The sequence below is a fragment of the Durio zibethinus genome, chromosome 16 (genome assembly GCF_047325235.1).
Source record: "Durio zibethinus cultivar Kanyao isolate XHJ-2024 chromosome 16, ASM4732523v1, whole genome shotgun sequence".
In the NCBI taxonomy this organism is placed as follows: Eukaryota; Viridiplantae; Streptophyta; class Magnoliopsida; order Malvales; family Malvaceae; genus Durio; species Durio zibethinus.
The window spans coordinates 4151628-4176617 of record NC_143177.1 but is presented as its reverse complement, the minus strand read 5'-3'; the positions used below and the strand labels follow the sequence as shown (position 1 = coordinate 4176617).

At 26.7% G+C, this 24990-nt stretch overlaps 1 protein-coding gene and 1 non-coding gene across 2 annotated transcripts; one reads left to right on the top strand and one right to left on the bottom strand.

Moving 5' to 3' along the window:
- Positions 1-609: 609 nt before the first annotated feature.
- Positions 610-4600, bottom strand: LOC111298506 (uncharacterized). Its single transcript, XM_022893223.2, has 7 exons — positions 3858-4600; positions 3565-3682; positions 3268-3356; positions 3115-3161; positions 2924-3012; positions 2385-2518; positions 610-1740 (listed from the first exon to the last, which is right to left on the bottom strand). Exons 1-7 carry the CDS (start codon positions 3951-3953, stop codon positions 1075-1077), a joined length of 1239 nt encoding a protein of 412 aa, XP_022748958.2. The 5' UTR covers positions 3954-4600; the 3' UTR covers positions 610-1074.
- A 19971-nt stretch (positions 4601-24571) lies between these two features.
- Positions 24572-24678, top strand: LOC149514226 (small nucleolar RNA R71). The gene has a single exon (XR_016328872.1). It is a non-coding gene; the product is annotated as a small nucleolar RNA R71 (small nucleolar RNA).
- The last annotated feature ends 312 nt before the right edge of the window (positions 24679-24990 follow it).

The following is a 24990-nucleotide window of genomic DNA, read 5'->3' as shown; positions in this document are numbered from 1 at the left end:
AAAAATGCCCCCTTAAAATCCAAACGAAAGCGACACTTCCGAACTCGCAAACAACAAAGAATAAACTTCAAACATGAATTAAAAAAAAAAAAAAGAATAAACTCCAAAGAGTGGCTCCCTCTCTGTCTCTCAGTAGTCGGTCAGTACCCCCATTTGTCCATTTCATAACCCATTTCTCAGCTCAGCCTAAATTCACGATTCCCCCAAATTTTTTAGTTTGGGTAGTAAAAGAAGCAAAGCAGTAAAATGCCAAACACAAAATGACCTTTGTGTCCTAAACGACATCTCTTACACGACAAAACTCCCATCTCCCCACACCCATCTCGTACCATAACGTCAACTCTTTCTTCTACCCTTTTTTTTTTTTTTTTACATTTCCCAAAACGAACAACTCATGACTCATCTCAAAATTTCTCCTTTCATACATGGAAAGAATCAGGGGCTCTTTATTTTGATGAGTTTGACTTCTTACAACAACATAAAAGGACACATATTCCCACCCAACTCTGCTCACGTTGAAACCAATGCGTAATAAACAATATAATATGACTTATTATGAACAAGTTTATAATCAATACAAATAGAAGATTCAAACTCAAATGGGTTTTCTTTTCTTTATTTATCTCGAAACCAAGGTCGAACAAAAACAAGTCATAGATTCTCCACCTCCCCAAAACTTAAAAACAAATAATATTCTTATAACATCAACTATGAAAAAACGAAATATTTTTGTTTTCAACGCTTTGGTTTTCTTTGCTACAATGATTTCCAATGCAATGTTCAACGTTTCGACCACGGTTTCTTCTTCCCATGCTTTGCTTCTCCTCCGAAAACTCAACGCCGACTTTAATTTTTAGGTCAACAATGCTCAAAATTTGCACAACAATTCACATCCCACCTCGCACGTAGTCTCCCTCAATAAATTCTTTAATTAATTCATTTTTTTTCTTTCTCGTGTATAATCACACGAAAAGCAAAATGAACACGAAGAAAACAAATAATTAATCAAATTATTAGTAGTGCGCTTCAACACTCGAAGAAAATGTAAATTCAGTAGCTCTGTACTTTTTTAATCTAGAACCGTTGCGATACCGACATGTGGCGCCGTTTAACGATGGAGATTAAGCCACCTAATGGGGGCCGCATCATTGACCTGTAGATCATCTCATCGTACGGCCTTCTGTAAAACTTCAAAAAGGGCATGAAGGATTCTCGAGACTTTTCTATTTTGGTGCTGACATGGCAGTCCCTTCGGAAAAACATGACAGGTGATTGGAGGAAGGATGGCCGTGGGGTCCGCGAATAGTTGGCTTTGATGGACTCAATGGCTTTGCTACGCTGTGGCAGAGGCGTAGATGGGAATAAGCTCTTCCTCATGCTGATGTTGCCACGTGGCGCCCTCGCAGCTGGTGATGCAAAAGAGAGGGACCTCGCGTTGAGTGGGGAGATCAGTGCTGGGCCGAAGGGGGACGGGCTCGTCGATCCAACTTTGGAGGCTGACGTGTCAGTCAAGGTGAGGTACCAAGGTTTTAGAGAGTCAAAATGATGCGATACGGTGAAGGAGAATCTGGAGGAAGAGCATGAGCCGACCTTGGCCGTTGATTTGATTGACGAGGGGTCAAACCGGAGAGATGAGGCTCTTGGGTATGATCCAAAGTCGTTAAACTCAAGTGATTCTTCGAAATCTAGTGATGAAACCACCATCGTAGCCGTTGATAACTCGACAAATGCACGAACACCCTACCAAATAAAACATCAAAAAAACTTGTTACTAAATCATGTCCTTTAAACTTAATACTAACGATAAGAGTACACAATAGGGGACTAAGATTATTTTGAACATGTCTATTTATAATAATATAAAAAATTATTGGCAAATTTATTAATTTTATTGATAAAAATAATGTTAAGAAATTTTTTTTTAATTTTTTATCTTTGAAAGACTTCATAAACACTTTTCCATCTTTAAGAGTAGGACAAAATTTGAATAAACATAATACCATAACATGATTAAGGGCTAATTAGGACTTATAACATGATTTTACACAAACTAAATATAGTTATGAGTGTAACGATTATTCAAATTGGACCGTTAATACATTTCATTTGTACGTAAGCATAATCATATGAGTTGGACCTAATTATTCTAGACAATTTCTTGTTTTTCAAATACTTGGAATCTAACTTATTGGCCTGGAATGGTAAGTCACACCATTTAAAAACAATCCCATGATGGAGATGGTATGAAGGACCCACCAAGAAAAAGAAGTGTACAAGATTTGACTTAAGCTTGATGATCTGAAAAGGAGCTAGCATTGCAGGTTCAATAGTATTTGTTTAGCATTACAAACTTTGAAGGGAAAGGGGCAGAGTTTTGAAACTACCTTCCAAAGATAAGAAAACAGCGCAGGTGGGTTGATGACGAAAGCCTTGTAAAGTCGTCCGGGGTAGTAGTCGGCCACAATTTTGAGTGCTGCCAACAAGAAGTTCATGAAAGCCGATGCTGATCTGAAAAAGCCTGTCAGAAAAAAAAAAGGTTCTCAAAATTATCATCCTACAAAAAAACAAATTCAAATTTCTTTAGTTTTCTCTAATTATTATATATGATTATACAAGCAGTAAAGCCTGACAATTGCAGAGGATTATGAGATGAAAGCAAAATATAGAATCCTGGGAACTTCCTAGTTTTGATGATGATTTAAATAACTCCAATTCCCGATAATACCCCTGTTATCCCCCGGAGAGAATTAAGATTGACTGTGACACTTAAAGGGGCACTCCGGACATTATCTGAAGTTGTCTCAGAACCTGCCCGTGATTCCGCATCAGCAGTGTGCAATGACAATACAGCAAACGAACTCGATTTATGGAGTTTCATTGGATTTTCGAAGGGTATTATAGTCATTTGGATTGTGAAACTTACTTGCATCTATGAGTAGAACAAATTGGTCGACGTTTTTTAGCATGGTTCCTATAGCAACCTCCAATGTGAAAACCAGCAAACGAGTAGAACTAAAAATATGACAAAGAAAAAACAACAAAAAAAAAATTTTCAGATCTTGTTGTCATTAGTTAACAAGAAAAAGAAGACAAGAATTTGCGTTAATTACTCACAGTTTCTGAGAATGGAACTTTTGGTAATCTTGTTTGATCCTCAAAATCTGTAACAAAGACAACGGCAGCAAAATTTTAATTCCTGAAAATGATTAATTTTCTGGCTTCAATTCTCGAGAAAATCAGAAAAGAAAAATGGGAGTTGAAAATGACCATGACAGGCCTGGACTCTTCATCATGACCGGCTACATATGCAACTCCATCAGCTAACTCAGCTGAGAACTCATCTGCTATCAAATTTTCTGTACATATCCAAAACATAAAAAGAAACTAATTTTATGCAAAAAAAAAAACCCGGAAAAGAAAAAGAGAAACCTTTTGGATAAGTGGCTTTAATGATCAGAGAGTATATGCCTTTAACGTTCAAATTGAAATGAAAAAGCAAGATTGTTTCATATATAAGAAACAAAAAGAAACCAGAAGAACAGAAAGGAAAAAATCACTGCTTACCAGTGCCAATGCTCTCTCTCCAAGAAAGACAAGCTCGTAAGTGCTTAGCAGCCTTCTTGACATTATCACCTTTTGCTCTTAAAAACCTCTCTACACAAGCATTGTTGCAGAACTTCTCCTGTTTCCATGAAACAAACGGTAAATCACATCAGGATTTGAAAATCCCAGATAGGAATCTTATTTTCCTAGAACGAGAAAATGATTAGCTATATGATTTTTCCTGAAACCATTGATGAATGGTGTCCTTCCTCCCTCATAATTGTTTTGTGACAGAAAGATCTGAAAAAACCTACCTGTTTCACTGTTAATGGAGACTGTTTTCTAACAAGTTGAAGTACAGATTCAACTCTTCCGTTCACTTTCTCATCTCTCAACTCTTTCTTCCCCATTTCGAGAAACCGAAAAAGAAACTTACTAACTCAAACTGGCTGATGATAACTGATTTCTCTCTGCCAACAACAAAACACCAATATTCCAAACTTTTGCTTCACGCAACCATTTAAGAGATGAATATAAAAAGGGAAAGGGAGAGAGGGAAGAGATGTTCAAAACTAGAGAGGTTGGATGATGAATATGGAATAGAGCAAAGGGATTCCTATATATAGCCAAGTGACGGCTCATAACGCCGTTATATGGGTGTGCAAGGGAAAAATATTTTAAAAACGTAGGGTAAGGTTCAACGTCAACTGTGCTTTTTGTTAGTCAATGCAAAAACGCCATTATTTTGTTGACTGGGATGTCAATTCCTAACGGAAAACGTCGTCACCCCAAACCCCCATACCATAGCCCACCAACCGTTATAGTCTCATTATTGCTTTTCCCTTTTCTTTTTTTCTTTTTTTTTTTCTTCCTTTGGCTTTTAATTTCAGTACACACTTCCAAAACACCTCCATATGCTATTACTGTTTTATAAAGCTCATTTTCGGGAACTGAACTCTAATGTGAAAGGCTGCCCCTGTGAGAAAGCATATAACCATTTAATAGCATTAAGTTACGTATTTTTATTTATTTTTTCATAACACAAAATATAAGATGAATACGTAAAATAAGAATATAATATGAACTATTAATATTTGACATATTTATTATATTTTTTACACATAATATGACTAACATATTTAACTAATATGTTTAATACGACAATTAATATGATTAGATACAATTAGAAAAAAAATTCACAAAAATTTTAAAAAAGAATTAAGAAAACATTTAGAAATCTTTAAAATTTTAATTATTCTTTCATTATTTTCATATTTTATCATTATATCATATTTAAAATTATAAAATTTAATGAAAATAAAAGCAAACCTTAATAGTATTATGCCATTAATTGTCCTATCTCCTAACCCTAAAACTAAATACGATGATCATTTTAATTTGTTTAAGTATGTCTTAAATTTATGTTCTCAATGTTCATTCAACTATTATAATTTTCCTTCAATTTATTTCTTTTCTCATTTCAACATCACTTGGATGAAATATGCATGTATCCGTTACTGTAAAAAAATGATAAGGTGAAAGCGTTTGAAATTATAAGCAAAAAGGTGGTCAAAATTAAAGGTGCCACTTATTTAAGTTGATCACTTCAAATAGTAAAAATGAAGTGAGATTTGAGCAAAATTCTTGAATTCTAATTGAAATTCTTTTTTTTTTTTTTTTAATGAAAGGAAAGTTGATCAAGATGCAATTGCAAGAGTGTAGTCACGAAAGTTGATTATGATAAAAATAAAGTTAAAATTCTTACATTTCCAACTCTGCATTTTGTCCTTTGTATCTAACGAAAGTTGATCAAGATACAAGGGCAAGAGTGTAATTACGAGATATGTACCGATCCATTGGTGTTACGAATTAGTGTTAATGTACATGATTATATATTGAATAGTGCTAGTTATCTTGTGAGATTAAGAAGTACCAAAGACTAAATATTTATGCATGAAAGTTTATTGCATTCTCCTACAAAAGACAATGAAACTCTATCTATATAGCCATGATTTAAAACTTACTCATAAGTATTTAAGCTACGTGGAAGATCAGGAATATGTATAGATATATGATATAAATGGTGAGGATGCAGTTTTTAGATATATTATTATTATTTTTAAAGCTATCAAAATTTAAACTCTAACCATTTAAAATAAGAGTTCAATAGTTTACCAATTTAAATAAGGGACGTCAACACTTCAATCTTCCTCTCGAGAAAAGAATTTATTAAAATAATTGCAATCTCTAACACAATATACCTCTAGGCAATGATAGACTTTTGAACTTTAGTATTGAGAAAAAGGATGGTATAAGGTTACTTTATATCTAAATCTGGCAATTTGTGTTATTGTATCGTATAAAATATTATATTCGTGTTATATTTTTTATGAAAATCACGTGTCATAATTCATATCGACAATAATTTTCTTATTTTATTAAACTTTTTTATGATTTTTTTAATTTTAAATCATATTATCTCTATATCCTTTATTTATATCATTTTCGTATCATGTCAATGTTTCCTGTTTTAAATTATCAGGTCTACTTATGTCAGCACATATCATTTTCATTTAAATTATGAAATAAATTCATATTATTAAAAAAAATTAATTATTTATAACATATCACATATAATAATTAAATAATAAATATTTATTTCAATAAATTCCTACATATAATATTTAATAAATGATTACATATCACGATTTACATGAAAAGAACATATCTTTGACGAATAATAATAATTTCAACGATCCTTTTTCTAAGTTAATAATAGTAAATACAAATGTAGACATGGTCCTGGTAAACCTATAGTTATTATAACCTATGAAGACCAAAGACATAAGGTATGCCGAAGAGTCCAAAGGCTGGGCAGACCCGTGAACGGATATTTCGGGATATTATATGTATGACACTTAGGAAGGTAACATAAAACACTATTTTCATGTACTTTTATTGGAGTTTAGTTACTTCACTCAGGTGCTTGTTGCCAGATAACTGTATATTTTCCTCCTTTATTTTGCTATGAAACAGCAAGATTATCATGATACTGTTCATTTTCCTTTCATTTGCCATGAAAGTTGATTCAACAATATTATTATTATTATTTTGCACGTTCATTTTCCCCTTGTTGGCCTTGTTCTAAACCTTTGTTTCTAATTATGTATCAACCCAATAATCGTATGATTTATTGATAAAATATTAAAATTTTAATTTCGATTATCAAAATTCAAAGATCTTGATTACCTCAAATGTGTTGGGATTTTCATCACAATTTTCTTCCCATCCCCTTGCTTAATTGGTTTGCAATGCATGTATATCTTAATTGGTTGGACATGCATATATATTAGTACTATGAACATATAGAAAACCCTTTCTTTATATGCATGGTGAGATCCTCATCCCTTACCATAGAAGAAAACAGTCTAGTTACTATTGTATTATTTTCATTGTTCAAACAAGATTTTATGGGAGAATAGTGAGAACTTTTAAATTTTAAATTGTCAAAATATCGATATTTTAAATAAAAAGGCAAGCAAAAATTACTGAAATTACTAATAAAAGAAGTAAGAAAAGGACTATAAATTTTGAAATATTAATTCAAAATTTCCAATGAAATGATGAATATTTAATATATAGAATAGATAGAGATTCAGTATTACACTATAAATCAAAGGATACATCTTTCACCTTTTGATCTAGTGATTAAGAGGTTTTAAGAAAAACATGTGAACGTGAGTTTTAACCCTGTCATCTCCCTTTTCTATTGTACGAGCATTTGCCTTTCCTTGAAAAAATATATATATATATATATCAAAATCAAATTCATTTGGGTGACCGTTCAAAATTTAATTTCAAAATGATGCAATGATATAGTGAAAATGCCTTCCAATCGATCATCTAAATAAAATATAGGTATTGTAAATAGCATATTATATATATATATATAATGTAGTATATTACATTTTACGATCATCTAAATAAAACATAAATATTATAAATAGTATATTATATTTTACAAGTAGTACGCATTTACTAGCCCATGCATGCATACTGTAGCTCAATGAAGCAAAATTAATTGAATATTGGCATCGCTTTCTAATGTTTGAAGTGGCACAAAACACTGCATATTTTAACTCGAGCAACCCAAAGCATTGATACTTGTCTTCCCCAAATATCAAAACGAAAACCATATATAAACAAATTATTATTAATTTATTATAATAATAATAAAGAGAAAAACAAAAGTCCAAAGGCCGTTGGTGTTACGGCGGAGACTTTTTCTCACATTGAAAAGACCAAAATGTCACAACATTCTCCACGTGCAAAGTTTTTAAATGAAAAAAATAATAATTTCCACTTTCTATATGTTTTTACTACTACTTTGAATAAAAAATTATCATGGTAATTTTTTTTTTTTTTTGCTTTATAATAGAATACTGAAACGAGGTTTTGCCTAATTTCAAAAGGCAAAGTGAAAGTGAACATAAAATTTAATTAGATTTAAATTATTAAAAAATTATTTTATATTATAAAAAATTAAAAAAATATGTAATTCAATTTAAGTTAGATATTTTTTATTTTTTATTTTTTAAAATTCAATCCAAATCTAATAAAAATATTTAAAACTCAAATTTAAACTAAATTAAATAAAAATAATTTAAATAAAATCAAACCCTATAATTTTAAAATTTTTTACAGGTTATTGGCCTCTTTATTAAAAATAAATAAAAATAAAACCCTAAAGTTAAGACCGGAAAAGGAGTTCAAGTCTCTGAGCAAATCCCAATCTGGTTCAGAGGACGTGACAAATAATATCCTAAGCATTAATGGCAGATTGAATTAATGGTAGTATGTTGTGATTTTCCTATGACCATCAAGTAAGTTTCTGCAACAATGTGATCTGAACTGAATGAATAATTACTATTTACTGACATGCCCAGTTTATACCCTAATAAGTTTGCATATTTTTCGTTTTTTTTTTTTTTTCACTCAACAATGCCCCATATACTTAAACTTATAAATCAAAAACTACTAGAATACTATTACACATAATTTACAAACCAAAAAATATTAATTACACATAAACACTTTTGGATTAATGAATTTTTTAACAATTGTCATGTTCAAGAAATAAGTATTAATTTCATCCCTAAATTTTTATCTTATCTTAATGGTTAAAGACGTTTGAAGAGACATTTAAGATTTGATTTCGATTCAAAATTTTTTTTTTGTTTGTAACTACAATTTTGTCTTTTGATATAACGAAAAAAAGAAATAAGCATTAATTTCTCATAGACATAAGAGAATTATAAATTCAGAAAAATATATTATTGTTTAAAAATTTAAAAAAAAATCATATTTATTGATAAAAAAATTTTAAACTCTTAAATAATAAGAAAAAGGAAATACAGTCATTCTGAGTAATTCATAAAAAATATAGAAAGAAAATTGTATAAAAGGAAAGTTCAAAGGGAACGGTTTTTTGGGGTTTGGGGTAAATAAAGGTTAAACATGGCCAAAGCGAAGTTTAGGCTGGTAAATTGGGTTTCCCAAAGTTAAAGTGTAAGCAAGCTTTATCGTTCTTATTAAATAACAATAGAAATAGTGGTATTTAGTGAAATATTTTGTTTTATTTGTCCCTATTCAAAATGTGCTAGATTCTCTTCATCCCAGCACTGTATTTCTTTAATTTTTTTTTTCCTTTTTTATGCTCTCTCTCTCTCTCTTCAACTAAATTAAAGTGAAGATTCGTTTGATATTTGCCAACTATTTGTCAGGTTAAATAATTAGAATAGATTTGATAATTTTAAATTTAATATTAAAATAATATTTAAAAAAATAAATGTGATGTAATTTAAAATTTTAATAAAAATTATATTTCATATTTAATATATTACCATAAATTATTATTAAATATTTTTTAAAATTTTATATGTATTTAATACAAAATAAATATAAAAAATATATTAATTACCAACTCCAGTTGAACATATAAGATGGATGAATTTTGGGATGTGATTTTTTTTTTTTTTTTTAGCTGGCTAAGGCTTAAATCCAATGTCTCCCATGTAGATCAATTATAAAGTTGTTTTACCTTAGTTCACCTACCCTTAAAAATACCGACCCTTTTTTATTGGTGATGTGATTTTGATTTCAAAATTTGAAACCCCCATTCCTCCTTAGCACTTCTTCTACAATTTGCTCTTCACAACCCCCACCATCCCTTCTATAACCCTTACATTTTTATCATGCCTTAATCATTGCTTTTTTATATTCAAAATAATCATAATGCTTTCCTCTCTTCCTTATAATCTCTCTTTCTCTAAATAATTAATAAACAAATTAATTAAGGTGATGAAAGGGTATTGCTTTAATTTATTTAATTTTCCAATTTGATTAAAAATTCATTTAGATGTGATGAAAAATCCCTCAATGCATATCATTTTATTCAGTCATAAAATAAGAAAATAAAAGTTACTTAGGTCACGCGACCAAGGGGGATTATGAGGAGCTACTTGTCTTATTTTGATGACATTTGTTTTGGACAAAACTAGGTTACGGGATTCTTGTCTGTCTTGAAACTAGGCCGTAAGTAGCAAGTTTTTGGACAATTTCTCCTTTTCTATTTGGTACGGTTTTTTTCTTTTTATTTTGGTTTTGAGAACCCATTGCATTGCTAACTCAAGTGCTCATGAGTTTTGGACTTAATGGTAAGAGGAGATTTTAAAAGTTTGAGTTTCTAAATTCGGAATGTTATTATGTATATGATTGTAATTTTATTTTGAATTTGTAATTTTAAAATAAAAAATTAATTTTTAATATTTTTATAAAATTTTAAGATGAATGTGTGCAAGTGAAATTTTTAAAATTGAAATAAATAATCATTATGTTTTAATTAAGACTAAATCTATAATTACTTTTTTTTTTGTCTAAAACCTTTCAATGTCTGATAGTTACTTTAAATCTCAATTAATTTAAAATTAAATAGAGTCAGACCTCATAAAAAAGTAAATTCTTTCAAATTTATTTTTTTTATTTACAATATTTGAAATTAAAATTTTACTTAAAAAAAATTAATTTTTTTTTTTTACTTGAACCAACAGATATTTAAATAATATATATAACAGTTTTCTGAATTTCTTTCCTAAATATGTTACTCCACCGAGCTAATTGCCTGAATAAAACGAAAGCGAGAGATGCTGATTTGTTAAGGTTGGAAAAGAAGGCATATTTTGAATGAGAAATTGATGTGTCAATTGGCAATAGCCAGGGCCCAGGAGCAGGCAGGGGCATTTGATTTACCTTTTTAGGAACCGTTAAAAAGGAAAGACAATAAAGTTACCATTCCGCACAGTTTTGCTTTTTTTTTCATGATCCCATTTGTGGGCTTGTAGCATGTTGACCACAGCTCATAATTTCTCACATGCTGTAGGGACCCATGGCTTTGTGGCTGCACCCATTGCCCTGGTTGGCCTGCCATTGACAAAAGTTTGTAGTGCTCCCACTCACTCACCTCTTTTCAGATGAAAATGATCAATGGAACATCCTTTTTACCAGACAAAGCCGCAATAGAAGCACACCCTTACAAAAAGATGACATTCAAAAGAAAAAAAAAAAAAAAAAAAACATGAGGTATAGATTTCAGCACTACAATCCAACAGTATAATTTTTATTGAACAATTTTTAAATTTTTAAACTTTTTTTAAGTTTTTAGCATACTCTGGATTGAAGAGAACATTATGTATATAAATTTTTTTAAAATCATAATTTTTAAATACTAACTCTAATAACATGTCAATTAATTCAAAAATCAATTGGTTTAACTTTTCAAACTTATATAGACTATTTAATTTATATTCATCTTTATGTCTCAGTTAAATTATTATAGTTTTTTTTTCAAAATTTTTAAACTTTAATTTTTATTATTTTAATTATTTTAATTAATTCATTTTACAAAACATATATTTAAAAATAATTTTATTCAAAATTTTTAAAATATATTTTCATAATTTTATCTGTAATAAAATAAAATAATAAGATATCGCACTTAAAAAATTTGACTAACAAAAATCAAAATGTGACAGTTTTATTAAGAGAAATGGTATTATTTTATCCATCAACTAGTTTGTTATCCGTATATTGCATAGATTATTTTTATTTATTTATATATATTTAAATATATAAATTAATTTTATTTAATCTCTTAGACATTCACTATATATGTAAATTACAAATAATATAATTAATTAAGTTATCAAAGCATAAAAAATTAAAATTTTTAATTAAAAATTTCAAAACATATAATAACATTTGAGAAAAATAAAAATGTCCAAAAGATTTACATATAAATAGTATTATCAAGTACACCAACAAAATATTAAATTGAAAACTAAAAGTTTCATTACTTTATATTAACTTTATTTAATTTGTGTCATTTCCATCTTGGGGTAATCTTTTTTATACATCTACAAGTTTATATAATTTTAAGATAAGTTTTATTTATTTAAAAAATATAATAATTTTAAATGTTTAAATAATATGCGAAATAACTTACTTGCATGTACATTTTTGTATAAATTTTAATAATATCTTGATTTTCAACATCTATAAAATTTGTCAAATTAATTTTTATACTTATTTTAAACTTAACATTTGATGCAAAATTATGTAAAAGTTAAAATGAAATAGTTATAAATTTTAAGTAATAGTATTAATTTTAAATAATTATTTTAAAAATTTGTTGTAAAACGAATTTAATGAGAAGGTATCAATTCTCATTCACAAAAATTTTTACTTGATTTCAAAGGTAAAAAAATTTGTTTTTTGCTTTTACTACTTACATTTTGCTTTCAAGAAAAAAAACCAATAATACTATAAAAGAATTAAATTATAAAAAATTAGTTTCAAAAAAATAAAAATGAATTGACTTTTATATAAAACAATTATTTTAGAATTAGTATTGCATGTTAATCATTTATCTTTATTTATAAATTAAAAAAATAAAAGAAAAACACAACAAAATTAATAATTAAAAGTAAGCATATAAAATCTTTTCTAAATAAATAAATAAATAAAACCAACAAATAATGTCTAAATAATTAAATCAATATTTTTACCTTGAATTATCAAAATACTTCAAAAGAATTATTATTGTGCTAAATCGATCTTCCTCCCCTTCAACATCCATAAATTGTCAAAGAATTTTTATAGGATCTATGCATACACTATAGAACAAATAAAATATTCAAAGTTTTCATAAAAATTTCAAAAACAAAAAAATATTGATTTTAACTTTTTAACATGTGGATGCACAAATTATAAAAAAAAATATAATAAAAAATTATGTATGTCATATATAAAAAAAATTATAAATATAATAAAAAAATTTGTGCATCTCACAGGTTAAAAACCATTTTTTGCAAGATAAAGGTTAAAGAAAAGAGAAAAATAGAATTAACATTCAGAGTATAGTTAAAGAATAAATTATCTTTTAATGTTTGTAATATTTGGTATTTTTAAATTTTAAAAAAATCAAATTATAAAAAATTACCATAAAATCTCTAAAAATAAAAATTATATTTTTAAATTTAAAATTTAAAATGACATATATTTAAATTATTAAGAAATCTATTTTATAATATCACTGCATTTGAAATTTTTAGATTTAAAAAACATATATTTTTATTATTGGGAAACCTATTTTAAAAGATAATATATCATTATATTTGAAAATTTTAAATTGAAAAAGATATATATATATATATATATTTAGATTATTCAATAATTTATTTTTAAAAAATAATATATTTAAATCAGATTTTGATACTAGCAACTTAAAAATAATTGAATTAGTTTTCTATTTAAATTTGAAAGTTTTGGATAATTAAATTATTTTTATTTTTGATAAATATTTTAAAATTAAAAAACATCATATATATGTCATTATAAAAAGAAAAATTTTAAATTTTTTTTTACGTAACGAAAAGAAAATTCATCCATCTAATTTTGAAAATAAACAAAATTTATTAAATTTATATATATATTATAATATTATATTATATATGATAGATAATGAACGGATATTTTGCAAATAACTCAAACATTGGGTATGAAGTAATTTCCATTCTTTATTGGTCTGACCGCAAAAAAATTTTAAAAACGAGAAGTCAACAAACTGAATTTCCCTACTCGTTTTATGGCTGTTAATATCAGTTATTTCAGCATGTTATTTTAGATTTTTTGATTTAATACAAATATATTTTTAAATATAATTACACTTTTATATAATAATACTACTAATCATATGTAAAATAAAATATACAATATTTTTAAATATCAAATAAATAAGTTTAAAAGTATAAGAAAAAATGTCATTAATTTATCATAATATTTTTAAAATCATAATTTAATCACATGATATTTAAATGAATATTTTTTATATAAGAATATATTAAGATAAAAACAAATAGATGAAAAAGAAAAAAAAAAAAAACATTGGTTTTAAGAGTCTTAATCTTTAGAGAGGGATCAAAGTAGATTTTTTTGAAAGAAATTGAAATAGATATAAATTTTTTGTTTGAAAAAAAGAAAGTTGCTTAAAAAATAGAGAGATGCAACTCAAGTTTCAACTTTTAAAAGTTTTATTTTGTTCTTTAATTTTTATTAGATTAAAATTATTTTTTTAAAAATAAAAGATAAATCACAAATTATAAATTATATTTTACAATTACATACTGATCATCGAAAATGATTAATTCACCAAAACAAACCGAAACAAATGAAAATAATTGATATTATTCATAATCAAATTCGATATAAAAAATCACTCTTAATACAAATGATACTAAAACAATATTAACAACCTTAATTATAACTTACATGTTATCACCAAATTAAGAGGGGAGGGAAAGGAAAAAGTGGCAAAGAAATCTGAATATAAAAAAGAGAAATCTGAAAAGCAAAAGAGTAGGCAGTGAACACATGCAAGATTGGCACAGAGCCTAAACTTATTTCATTAGTTTTGATTTAGTTACAAAGTATATACATTGTATAGTTTGAATCCATTGGTTAGGATTTGTCTTTTTTTTTTTAATTATAAATTATGTTAGATAAAGAGGATGGAAGGAGATTGAAATTTTTTTAATCTGATCATAATTGTAAAGGTAGTAATGGGATGAATCAAATTGAATCATTTTGAGTTTAAATTGTCGAATTTTAAAATTAAATTAAATTAATTTAAATTTATTTTTAATTAATTTTTTAGATTTGGATAATTTTAAATTTGCATTAATTTAGTGGTCGTTTGGAGATGTTTTTGTTTTATGTTTTGTTTTCATTTTTTTTCTTTCTTATTATTTCTATTTTCTCAAACTTTTCTAATATAAAACATAAAACTCACAACAATACCAAATGACCTCTTAAGTTTTTATTATTGATTTTTTCTTAAATCAAATCAAATTTAATTATAGTTTAAATGAATAGGATGGATTTTTCAAAATTTGGGCCAGTTTTATATTCTTTAAATGATTAAAATTCTTAATAGTATGTTATTTTGTAACTCAATTATCATTTTAAAAATGAGACTTAGTCTAACTATAGTTTCTAAAAAAAGGAAAATACAAAGTGATGGTTGACTGTGCTTTAAACTAATCACAAGATTAACCACAGTAATAAAAGCAAGTAGAGAAGAATGATTGTGGTTTATATTAATCAAATCTTTGCGGTCAGACCAATGGCAATGGGATCACAATTCAAGCAAAAGTAGTGCTAATTATTAATCATACTTTATCTCTTAAGCTTTTAAACTTTTTTTTTTTTTTCTGTTGAACACACTGTACTGAAATGAAATGATGACATGACTAGCTAGACCAATAATTCAAGGGGTGGTTAGACAACGATCGAATTATATTTTTTACGTCCGTTTGGTTTGTTTTTTGTTATTTTATTATTTATTTATTATTAAAAATAAATAATATTAATCAAACAAAATTTTATCTTATCTTTTTCATTTATACACGTGAACGTACGAATGCATGAAAGAATTATTTGGTTAGGGTGTAATAAATTAATATATCAATTAATTAATTAAAATTAATTTTTTTATAAAAAATTGAATTTAAATTTTATTGATGATTATTTATTAAAATTATTTCGAATGTATGAACTATAATTATTTATTTTTAATTATAAAAAATAATATATTTTATCTTAATATGAAAATTAAACAATCTCTCTATTCCAAATTTATTCTTACAAAAAAAATAATTAATTGTTTTTTTTTTTTTCAAATAATTCTAACTGATTAAATAAGTCGTTCAAGTCGTAGGTCAAGGCACAACTATGCGCAGTTTCCTTATTGGTCTTGAGAAGGGTTTTACATTTTGAATGACACAAATTAAGCTTGAATTCAATTTTTTCTCTGTCAATGCAGAAGAATCAATTGATTAAAAGTAAAGGTAAGAAATGAATGTATTCGATCACTCCAAGTGAAGTCATTTTGCGTCAAAAGAAAGTCAAGTTATTTTTAAATTTGAATAGTTTGAATTGTTTTAGATTTAGATATTTTTTTATTTTGATTATTTTTTTCATATTTCAAATTTTGAATACGAATATTTTTTAACTTTTTTAAATTAAAAATTAACAATTGTGTAATCTGTTAATGTGTTAAATTTTTAATTTTAATAATTAAAATTTAAAATTTGATAATTTTAAATACCTAAAAAAAATATTTGGGCAAAAATTAATATATTTATATAGTGTTTGTTTAAACTTATAAAATTCCAAGATCTGCAGAATATTTTGTTTAATTTGGACTGACCCTGAGTCCTTGGTTGGTCAGGGCCGACAGGTTCAGCCCATCCATAATGACCTGAGCTTTCGTCTGGCAGTTGGTACAAAAATCTTTCTACATATACACTTTTTTAATTACCGCATGATATTGTTTCACGATATCCAAACAGCTCATGGATGGACCGTCGTATTTTTTTTGTCCTCTCCTTTTTGGGATGGTTTTACCGCAATAAGAATTCAACTCTTCATTGATTTCGAAATTGAAACAATTTTATAGTAAAATATTTTTAATCAGAAATTTTGGATTTTATTTTTTTTATTAAAAATTTATTTAGATGAACGATAAAATTAACTTTAATAAAAATAAAAATAATAATAATAATGAAATTAATTACTGTAATTATAAAATTAAAATAAATAATGAGATATATGTTTGGATATAAAAATAACGATGACGATAAAATTAAAAAAAATTATTAAAGATATTGAATATAAATTATATTAACAAAAAATTTAAATTATTTAATATTTATAAAATTAATTAAAATTTTATTTACATATTAATTTATTATATAATAACTAAAACTTATTTATTATAATAAATTAATAAATTTATTTTATAATTTTTAAATAAAAAATAAAAAATTAAAGTATAAGGATATTTTTATCTTTATAATATAAAATAAAGGATAAAAAAGGAAAAACAATTTGAAGCTTGGTGTATTTTTTCAACTGAAGCTAAATCCTCTAGTGAAAAAAAGTACTGTGTCACAGCTTTGACATCCAAATGAATGTCAAACACCAATGGGCGCAATTTTTGTTGGCAACTGGGCCTCACTGGAGCTGCAGTTGAAACCAAATGGAGCCTAAGTAATTCTTATGAATGTGTAAGTATAACAGATACGAGTCTATATGATTACCCTTTTTATTTAAAAAATAAAAGATTCGAAATTAATTATTGGAATATGAAAATAAATTTTAAAAAATAATTCCAAGGGTTAGCATAAAAAACTTGACTTTTGATAATTAGTAGAATAAAAAATTTTATTTAGTGGAAGTTTAATTTAAATATATTAAATTATAAAAAACAATAACAATATAATAATATTAAAAAAAACTAAATTTTTTATATAAAATCATAATTACTAAAAATTTTATAATTGTTTTTGACATGTTTCATATTTTGATAATGTTGTTCAATTAATTATCAATACTTGTGAACATAGCTTTTTTAATGTAAATAATTAAACTATCATTTAACTATTAACCTTCCATTTGATTATGCAAACAAATTTTGTAAAATATTTATTGTTAAAAATATTCTCCCTATATAACAATAACATTTGATAAAATCAATATTAATCTCGACAATAAATAAACTTGATCAGTCTTAAAAATTTATTAAGCTTTGTATTAAACACATAATTTCAAAAGTTTTTATTTCTCCGGCTGGGCCCATCTAACTTGGTCCCTCCACTGCTTTCTTAATCTTAAATTTTAAAAAAAAAATCTAAAATTTTTAAAAATTTTGAACGTTTGAAAAAAAATGAAAAACTTTTAAAAAATTCTAAATTAAAAAAAAAAATTGAACCACTAAATAATTTCAAAATTTTGAAACATTCTAGAAAATTAAAAAAATTTTGAAATTAAAAATTAAAAAATTAAAAATTTAATAAAAATCCAAAAACTTTCAATTTTTTTTTTGCAAAATTCAAAAAATATATAAAAAATTAAAATTGCATGACTGAAAAAAATGAAAAATTTTCAGAATGTTTTTAAAAATTTTTTTACAATTTTTTATATTTTTGAAAAATTTTAGATTTTTTATTTTAAATATTTTTATGTTTTTTTGATTTTCTTTTAATTTTAAGAAAATTTTATTGTTTATTAAAATCTTCATTTTTTGAATTTTTCAAAATTTTGTTTTAAAATTTTTGGATATTTTAAAATTTTTGATTTTTTTTTACCTTTTTTTTTAATTTTTTTAGAATTTTTTAAACTCTTTTGAATTTTTTAGAATTTTGTAAAAATTTTTAAAATTTTTATATAATTTTAATTTTTTTTAACTTTTTTGAATTTTTTAAAATTCTTTTAGAAATTTTAGAATTTTTAAAAATATTTTTAAAAATTTTCTTTTAATTTTGATATGGCATTTACATTACTAAAAATCTTTTTAATACTGATGGAATTTTTTCTTCGGCAATTATCAACAAATATTCAATGGTTTATTCATGGAAAATAATCCATCAATATTTCGTAGGTGAAGTTGGCATGAGAATTTGAAGTGGGATTTACCGATCGAAAAAATATGTTGATAATCTATCGCTAAAAAATTAACCAATAGATTGTTTTCTTTAGGTAAAAAAATTTGGAAAAAAAAATTTAAAAACATTTTGAAATTAAAATGGGAGGGAAAAAAATTTAATTATGGGCGAATTTCGTTGGTAATCTATTGCTAAAAGTTAATTAAATGTAAAAATTCCCTTTCTCTTTCCTTTATCCTTCGATTGAAATCTCTAATTCATTAGTTACTTTCTCCTTCCCTTTCTCCACTTCTTTTTCTTTTCTCCATTCCTCATTGTTGGCTCGTGTTGCTGTCTCTCTATTGCCAGTTCGTGAAGAGCCCTTGAACTTGTGATTGCTTGTGCTTGAACACACCTTAACTTTTGTTAGGTTGGTGATGAAATGTTGGGAGACTTGTGTTTTAAATTTTAACAATAATATGCAAAAATATTTAGCTCACTAGTGGTGTATGCAATTCTTGGAATATATACATGAGATAATTGAATTTATCTTTGGTTGAAAATTTGCTCTCTGTTTTAATGGTAACTAATCTTCTTTCTCTTTTTTTTTTTTGCACTATTGCCAATTATTCGTAATACTAATAACCTAGGTATAAGGAGTTTTGGACTTGGTTGTTGGCAGAATGATAGATGTGTAAGCATCCTTGGCCATCTTAGTTATCCTCCAAGGCAAGGTTTTGGTTATGGCTCCAAATTTGCTAACAGACATTAGGATGAATGTTTTGTTTCTGAGCTAAAGCTTTCAAAAACTCAAAATTATCTAGAAAATATATTGCTTTTCTGGAAGTGAGTAAATTATCTTTTCTTTTTTTTTAAATGATTCATCAAATATTTCAAGGTTGATACATCGAAGTAATGTGAAGTACATCCAAAGTCTTTCTATACTTGCTTTTTATGGTCTTTATTGCTAAATGTGCTAATTAATTTTAATAGCCATATGAATTTGCTTGCTCTAGTCATGTGAAAAGTGGAGAGGTCTATTTTGATGATCATAGCTTGGTAAACATTCTAAAGTTTTATATAGTTGTTTGTTTAGTAGGTTTGCTTATAAAGGATTTCTTTTGTCCTTTGCATCATTAGCTCATTTTGCATATATTTCTTTTATTCACATTAAAAAAGGCTTTTTAAACATCTTATTACTAAAGATATTGAAGTTGATCTCAATCAAGGTTTTGATACTTTCATTGAGAAAAAAAGGTATGCTTTATTTATGAAAATTTTGAAATATAATAATGATGAGATTGTATTATGTTGTGATGTATATGTTATATTTATACATATTGATTGATCCTTTTTGTGAGGCTATAAGTGTACAGATCACTACCAAGTAATATCAATGGGAGTAAGGTTTGTCGTTCCCTTGAGAACTATATGATAGTGCCAGATTAAGTACTGAAAGTATGTTCTTTAACTTTATATCTAGATGGACGTAATTATGAGAGATTGAAATAAATACTAATAAACTTGATAATGTAAAGGTTAACCAACTAAACTAAGAATCTTGCAAGCAACGGTGCAAGTCAAATGGAGCAAAGTAAAAGAAGATAGATTTGCAAAAATAAACTTTAAACCGAATGTTTAAAGATGAAAAATGAGAATGACCGAATGTGATTCAAAGAAATAAAAATGATTTTAAGTTTAAAAAGTGAGACTATAATGCTTTTAGGAGAATTGTAAGTGAACCAAAATAAGATTAAGTGCAATTATAAACAAACCAAAAGCTTTAGAAAGTAAATAAGAGTGCGTAAGAGAATTAAGAAAAATAGTTTGCTTGCATTAAACTAAATAAAAGAGATTCTGTAAATGTTAAAGAGACTTAATATTAAAAAAATGTTAACAAAAGTAAAAGCTAAGCTGTTACTTTAGCTGAATGGAAAAGAAAAGAAAATAACAAAAGAAAACTAAAATAAACTAAATAAAAAAAGTGAAGGAAGGGATGGGAGAAAGGGATGGAGGATGGGTGTCCATTACAAGAGAAATTCATGGCCTATTTATAGTGTTAAGTTTCGACCAAAGGGGGATGAATCTAGACACTCTTGACTTTGGTAGGTAATTCATTACATTTTCACTGATTGAGAGATTATCCATGAATGTGATTGATCCTAAATTTGCTATTGTTTTCAATACCATTGCCACCCATATATTGCTCTCTGAGAAGGGATTTCAATTAACCATTAAAGTCCATTTCATTGGTAGTTTTGCAAATTAGCATTGAAAATAATATCCCCTTGATTCTACATAAATCATGGGATTTTTAAGAACATCCAAGAATTACTCTTGCATTTAACCCATTGTTACCCTTAATTTACAATCTAAGAAAGGCATTTGGTTAAGCTTTAAAAATCAAATCATATGTGATTGAGCAAATTAATATTAAATTACTATATCTCTTTGATTTTGTATGAATCATGGGATTTATTAGGAAATCACCAGAATTATTCTTGCATTAATTCTAGCAATTGGCCAAATATCTTTTGGATTTTTATCGATTTTTGATGGGTTGGACTTGCTTGTCACTTTTGCATGGATCATATCTTTGCATTCATAATTTTATTTTGCCACCTTTGTATGAGTTGTATGGGATTTAGTGTTGACATTCAAAGTAATAAGTTTTTCCTTGCAAACATGAACATTACCAATTTACATCATTATTAAGCAAAATTAACGAAAATTTTGAAAATTTTAACTCTAAAATGATATGTAAATAGCTATAAAATATAAGGTTATCACATTCTCATACTTTGCCTTTTGCTTATCCTTAAGCAAAATTCTCAAGTTATTAATGCCAACAATTACATAGATGTGCTCATAATTAACATTTCACTAGGTATCAATCATGCATTATGACATAATGTCAAGATATACTGAACATAGTTGGACATAAAACTTAATCATAAGTAGTTGTCACTTTCAAGCATGTGAAATCAAACTATTTTTAATCTATACATGCAATCTAAGCAAAAAGTATGTATACCATGCCATCACATATTGAATCAAAGATAAAGCATACTTCATATTTTTATTTTCCCAAATCTCTCTCTACTAATGTAGGCTTATATACTTAAAATCAATAGGTATTTATTGGCTTATAATGTAAGACTTGGGACAAGGTAAAAAGAAAAAAAAAATTAGGTATAGAACCCTTTGCTTACTCAAAGTTTGACTTGAGAACTTTTACAAAGCTTTTCAAGGTAAAGGCATCTTTATTCTTTTTTTTTTTTTTCACATAGCTATTTTCAACTTTTTCATTTTTTTTTTAATTTTTTTCTTCTTCTTTGCACCTCTTTACTTTCCTAATATGACTTGTTCTCTTATCTTATCCCTAACATGCATAAGCAATTTGGGTTAGGTAAGAAAAAGAGGTAATTAATAAAAAAAAGGCTTGGGCTTATTTGATATGGGTAAATACATAAGAACAATGATTTATCGGTTCAAAATAAAGGTATTAAAGATGATTTATTCATGGTGAACTTGAAAAAGGCTCAAACGGTCCAAGGATGGCCTAAATTATTTCTTGGGTGATGCACAGCCTAATATTTCGCTTCAAGGGTAAGTAGATAAATTCTAAATTTATAATTATATATTAACTCTTTATACAATTTTATAGTCATATGACTTTTTACCAAGATTCACACTTATCAAAAATCAAGATGACAATTCAAAATTTCACAAATAGCATACCCACGATTTTCATTTCCACTATGCTCATACTTGTCTCAAGATCATATATAAGTCACTTATGAATACTTATAAAAGATAAACTAAAATTGCAACATAATGATTGAAGGCATATCAACTTGGTTTGAAAATAAAAGCTTTAGGGTAATCTTTTGAAAAATGTTAAAAATTGTTTTAACACAAAAATATTTCTTCCCTTACACTTGAATTGCATAACAATTAAAAGTTTAGGGTTACAAAGAACTCCCTTTTCTTTGTTTCTTGAGGTTGAATGGTTTGACTAATTTATTCATCCTTATTTCATCTTTATTCCTAGAATAAAACAAAACAAAGATAAAGATAAACCTGTTTTAAACAAATAGCAAAAGCATCAATAATTAAAATGAAACTTAGGTCATTTTTCAAGTAGCATCAGTTTTGGTTAGGCTAGATCATTCATAAATATCTAAAAGCTATTACCTATTTGGTGGGATTTTCTTTTATTATTTCTTTTTTACAAGGATTACATAAACATAACTAAGTTTGGTACTTGAGGTTTTTCTTCTTGTAAATATCACATAGATTGACTAAGTTGCTAGAATTAGGCTTTTTAGGCTTGTCACATAAGGTTTGGAGTTTCTATGGTTGGACTAGTAAATTTCTTATGAGTTGATTTTTTTTCCTTTTCTTTATGCTAGATGCTCCTTGCACAACTTTTTCATTCTTAAGAATGCCTTTGTCCACAAGTCTTAAAAGTTATCCCTTCATCTTTAAATCTTAGGGTTATCTCAAATTTGTGAACATTTATTAAAGCTCTTGTAGTTAATAAAAAAGATCTACCTAACAGAATAAGAGCTTCATTGTCAACCATGTCTAAAACTACAAAATCAATTGGGAAGGCATACTTAACCATTTTTATCAACATATTTTTCAAGATTTCTTAAAGTAGCTTTGTTGACCGATTAGCAAATCTAATGTTAAAAGTTGAAGATCTCAACACACCAACTTTAAGCTACACAAAAATGTTCAAAGGCATTAGATTGACACGTGATCTTAGATCACATAAAGTTTCACTAAATTTTAAGGACCAATTGAGCAAGGAATACAAAAACTCCTTGGATCATTTACTTAGTTGGTAAGATTTGTTAAAGCGGTTGACTACATTCATAAAAAAAAAAAAGTGGCTCCCTTTAACTTATTTAGTAGTTTCTTTCATTTAAGTTTTGGGATCAATTGGGCTACATTTATTATCTTTTTGATTGTGGACATCCTTGGAGTTAACTTTAATTTTTTGCTTCTTAATTTTCCTCTTGCTTTTCCATGGTAGGATCCAGACTTTTTAAGATAGCTTTTCCAACTTATAGTAATTTTTCATTTTCAATATCATTTTCCTCTATTTTCATCTCCTCTTTTTGCACATCTTTTTCAGGATTTTTTTCCACAAACTCATTATCTTGGGTTTTCACAGAGTCTAACCAATTCATCTCTATTAGGTCTTTCTATAAATCATCATTTAATAAATAAATTGTTTCCTCACTTGGAAAGATGGCATTGCATATTCTTTTCTTTGATTTTTGGGGTTTGATTTAATATTGCTTGGTAAGAATCTTACAGGCCAGTTTGTTAAGGGCTAGTTGGCCTATTTAGATCTCTAAATTTTTTATGGAGGTAGCTTGACTTTAGATGTTATTTTGTTGGGCTTGTAACATTTGCAAAAATATTTCTTTAAGGTTAGACTTTTTCTCTTATGATAGATTATGGGTAGGTTGGAAAATTTGTGTGTTGGTTATTAGGGTGGCTAATTTGGGTTTGATTCTAAGAAAAATTGAGGTGATTCTTTTAACCAGGATTATAGGTGTTACCATAATGGTTAATAGATGGTTTTGTTTGGTTCACAAATTGTAAGCTCTTAACCCTAAATGGACACCTATCAAAGAAGTATAGACTTTCATAAACTTCACATATAGCAATAGGTTATGGGTATCTTGAAGGTAATAGAAGATTGGGTTCTTAAGGCTTTTACCTTCTTAGTTAAGGTGGCGAGTTGAGATATGATGGTAGAAAGGGTATCTAGCTTAAATACATCACCTACTTTCTTGTGAACTTTTCTTTAAGCTTTCTATTAATAGTTATTGGTTGCCATTTCCTCAATAAGCTCATGAGCCTTTTCAATAGTCTTGTTCATGACAGCACTTCTAGTTGTTGAATCAATGATTGTTCTTGTTAAAGAATTAAGTCCATTGTAGAAGATTTGGACTTGCAACCATAGTAAGAGTCGATGGTGCAGGCATTTGTGTAGCATCTCTTTGTACCTTTCATAAGTATCATACAAAGTTTCACTATCGTATTGTCAAAATGTAGTGATTTGATTTGTTATCTTTACAATCTTTATTGATAGAAAAAACTTTACAAGAAATTTTTAAACTAGATCTTCTCACGTTGTGATGGAGTTCAAAAGTAGTGATGATAGCCAATTCTTGGCTTTGTCCTTAAAAGAGAAAGGAAACTGTCTCAATCTAATTGCATCATTCGAAACTCCATTATATTTAAAAATGTCAAATAATTTAAAAAAACTAAAAAAATGAAAGTTAAGGTTATCATGGGTTAATCCTTCAAATTGCACTAATGTTTTAGCTATTTTGATAATAGATAGCTTGATCTTGAAATTGTTGGCTTGGATTGCTGATCGCAT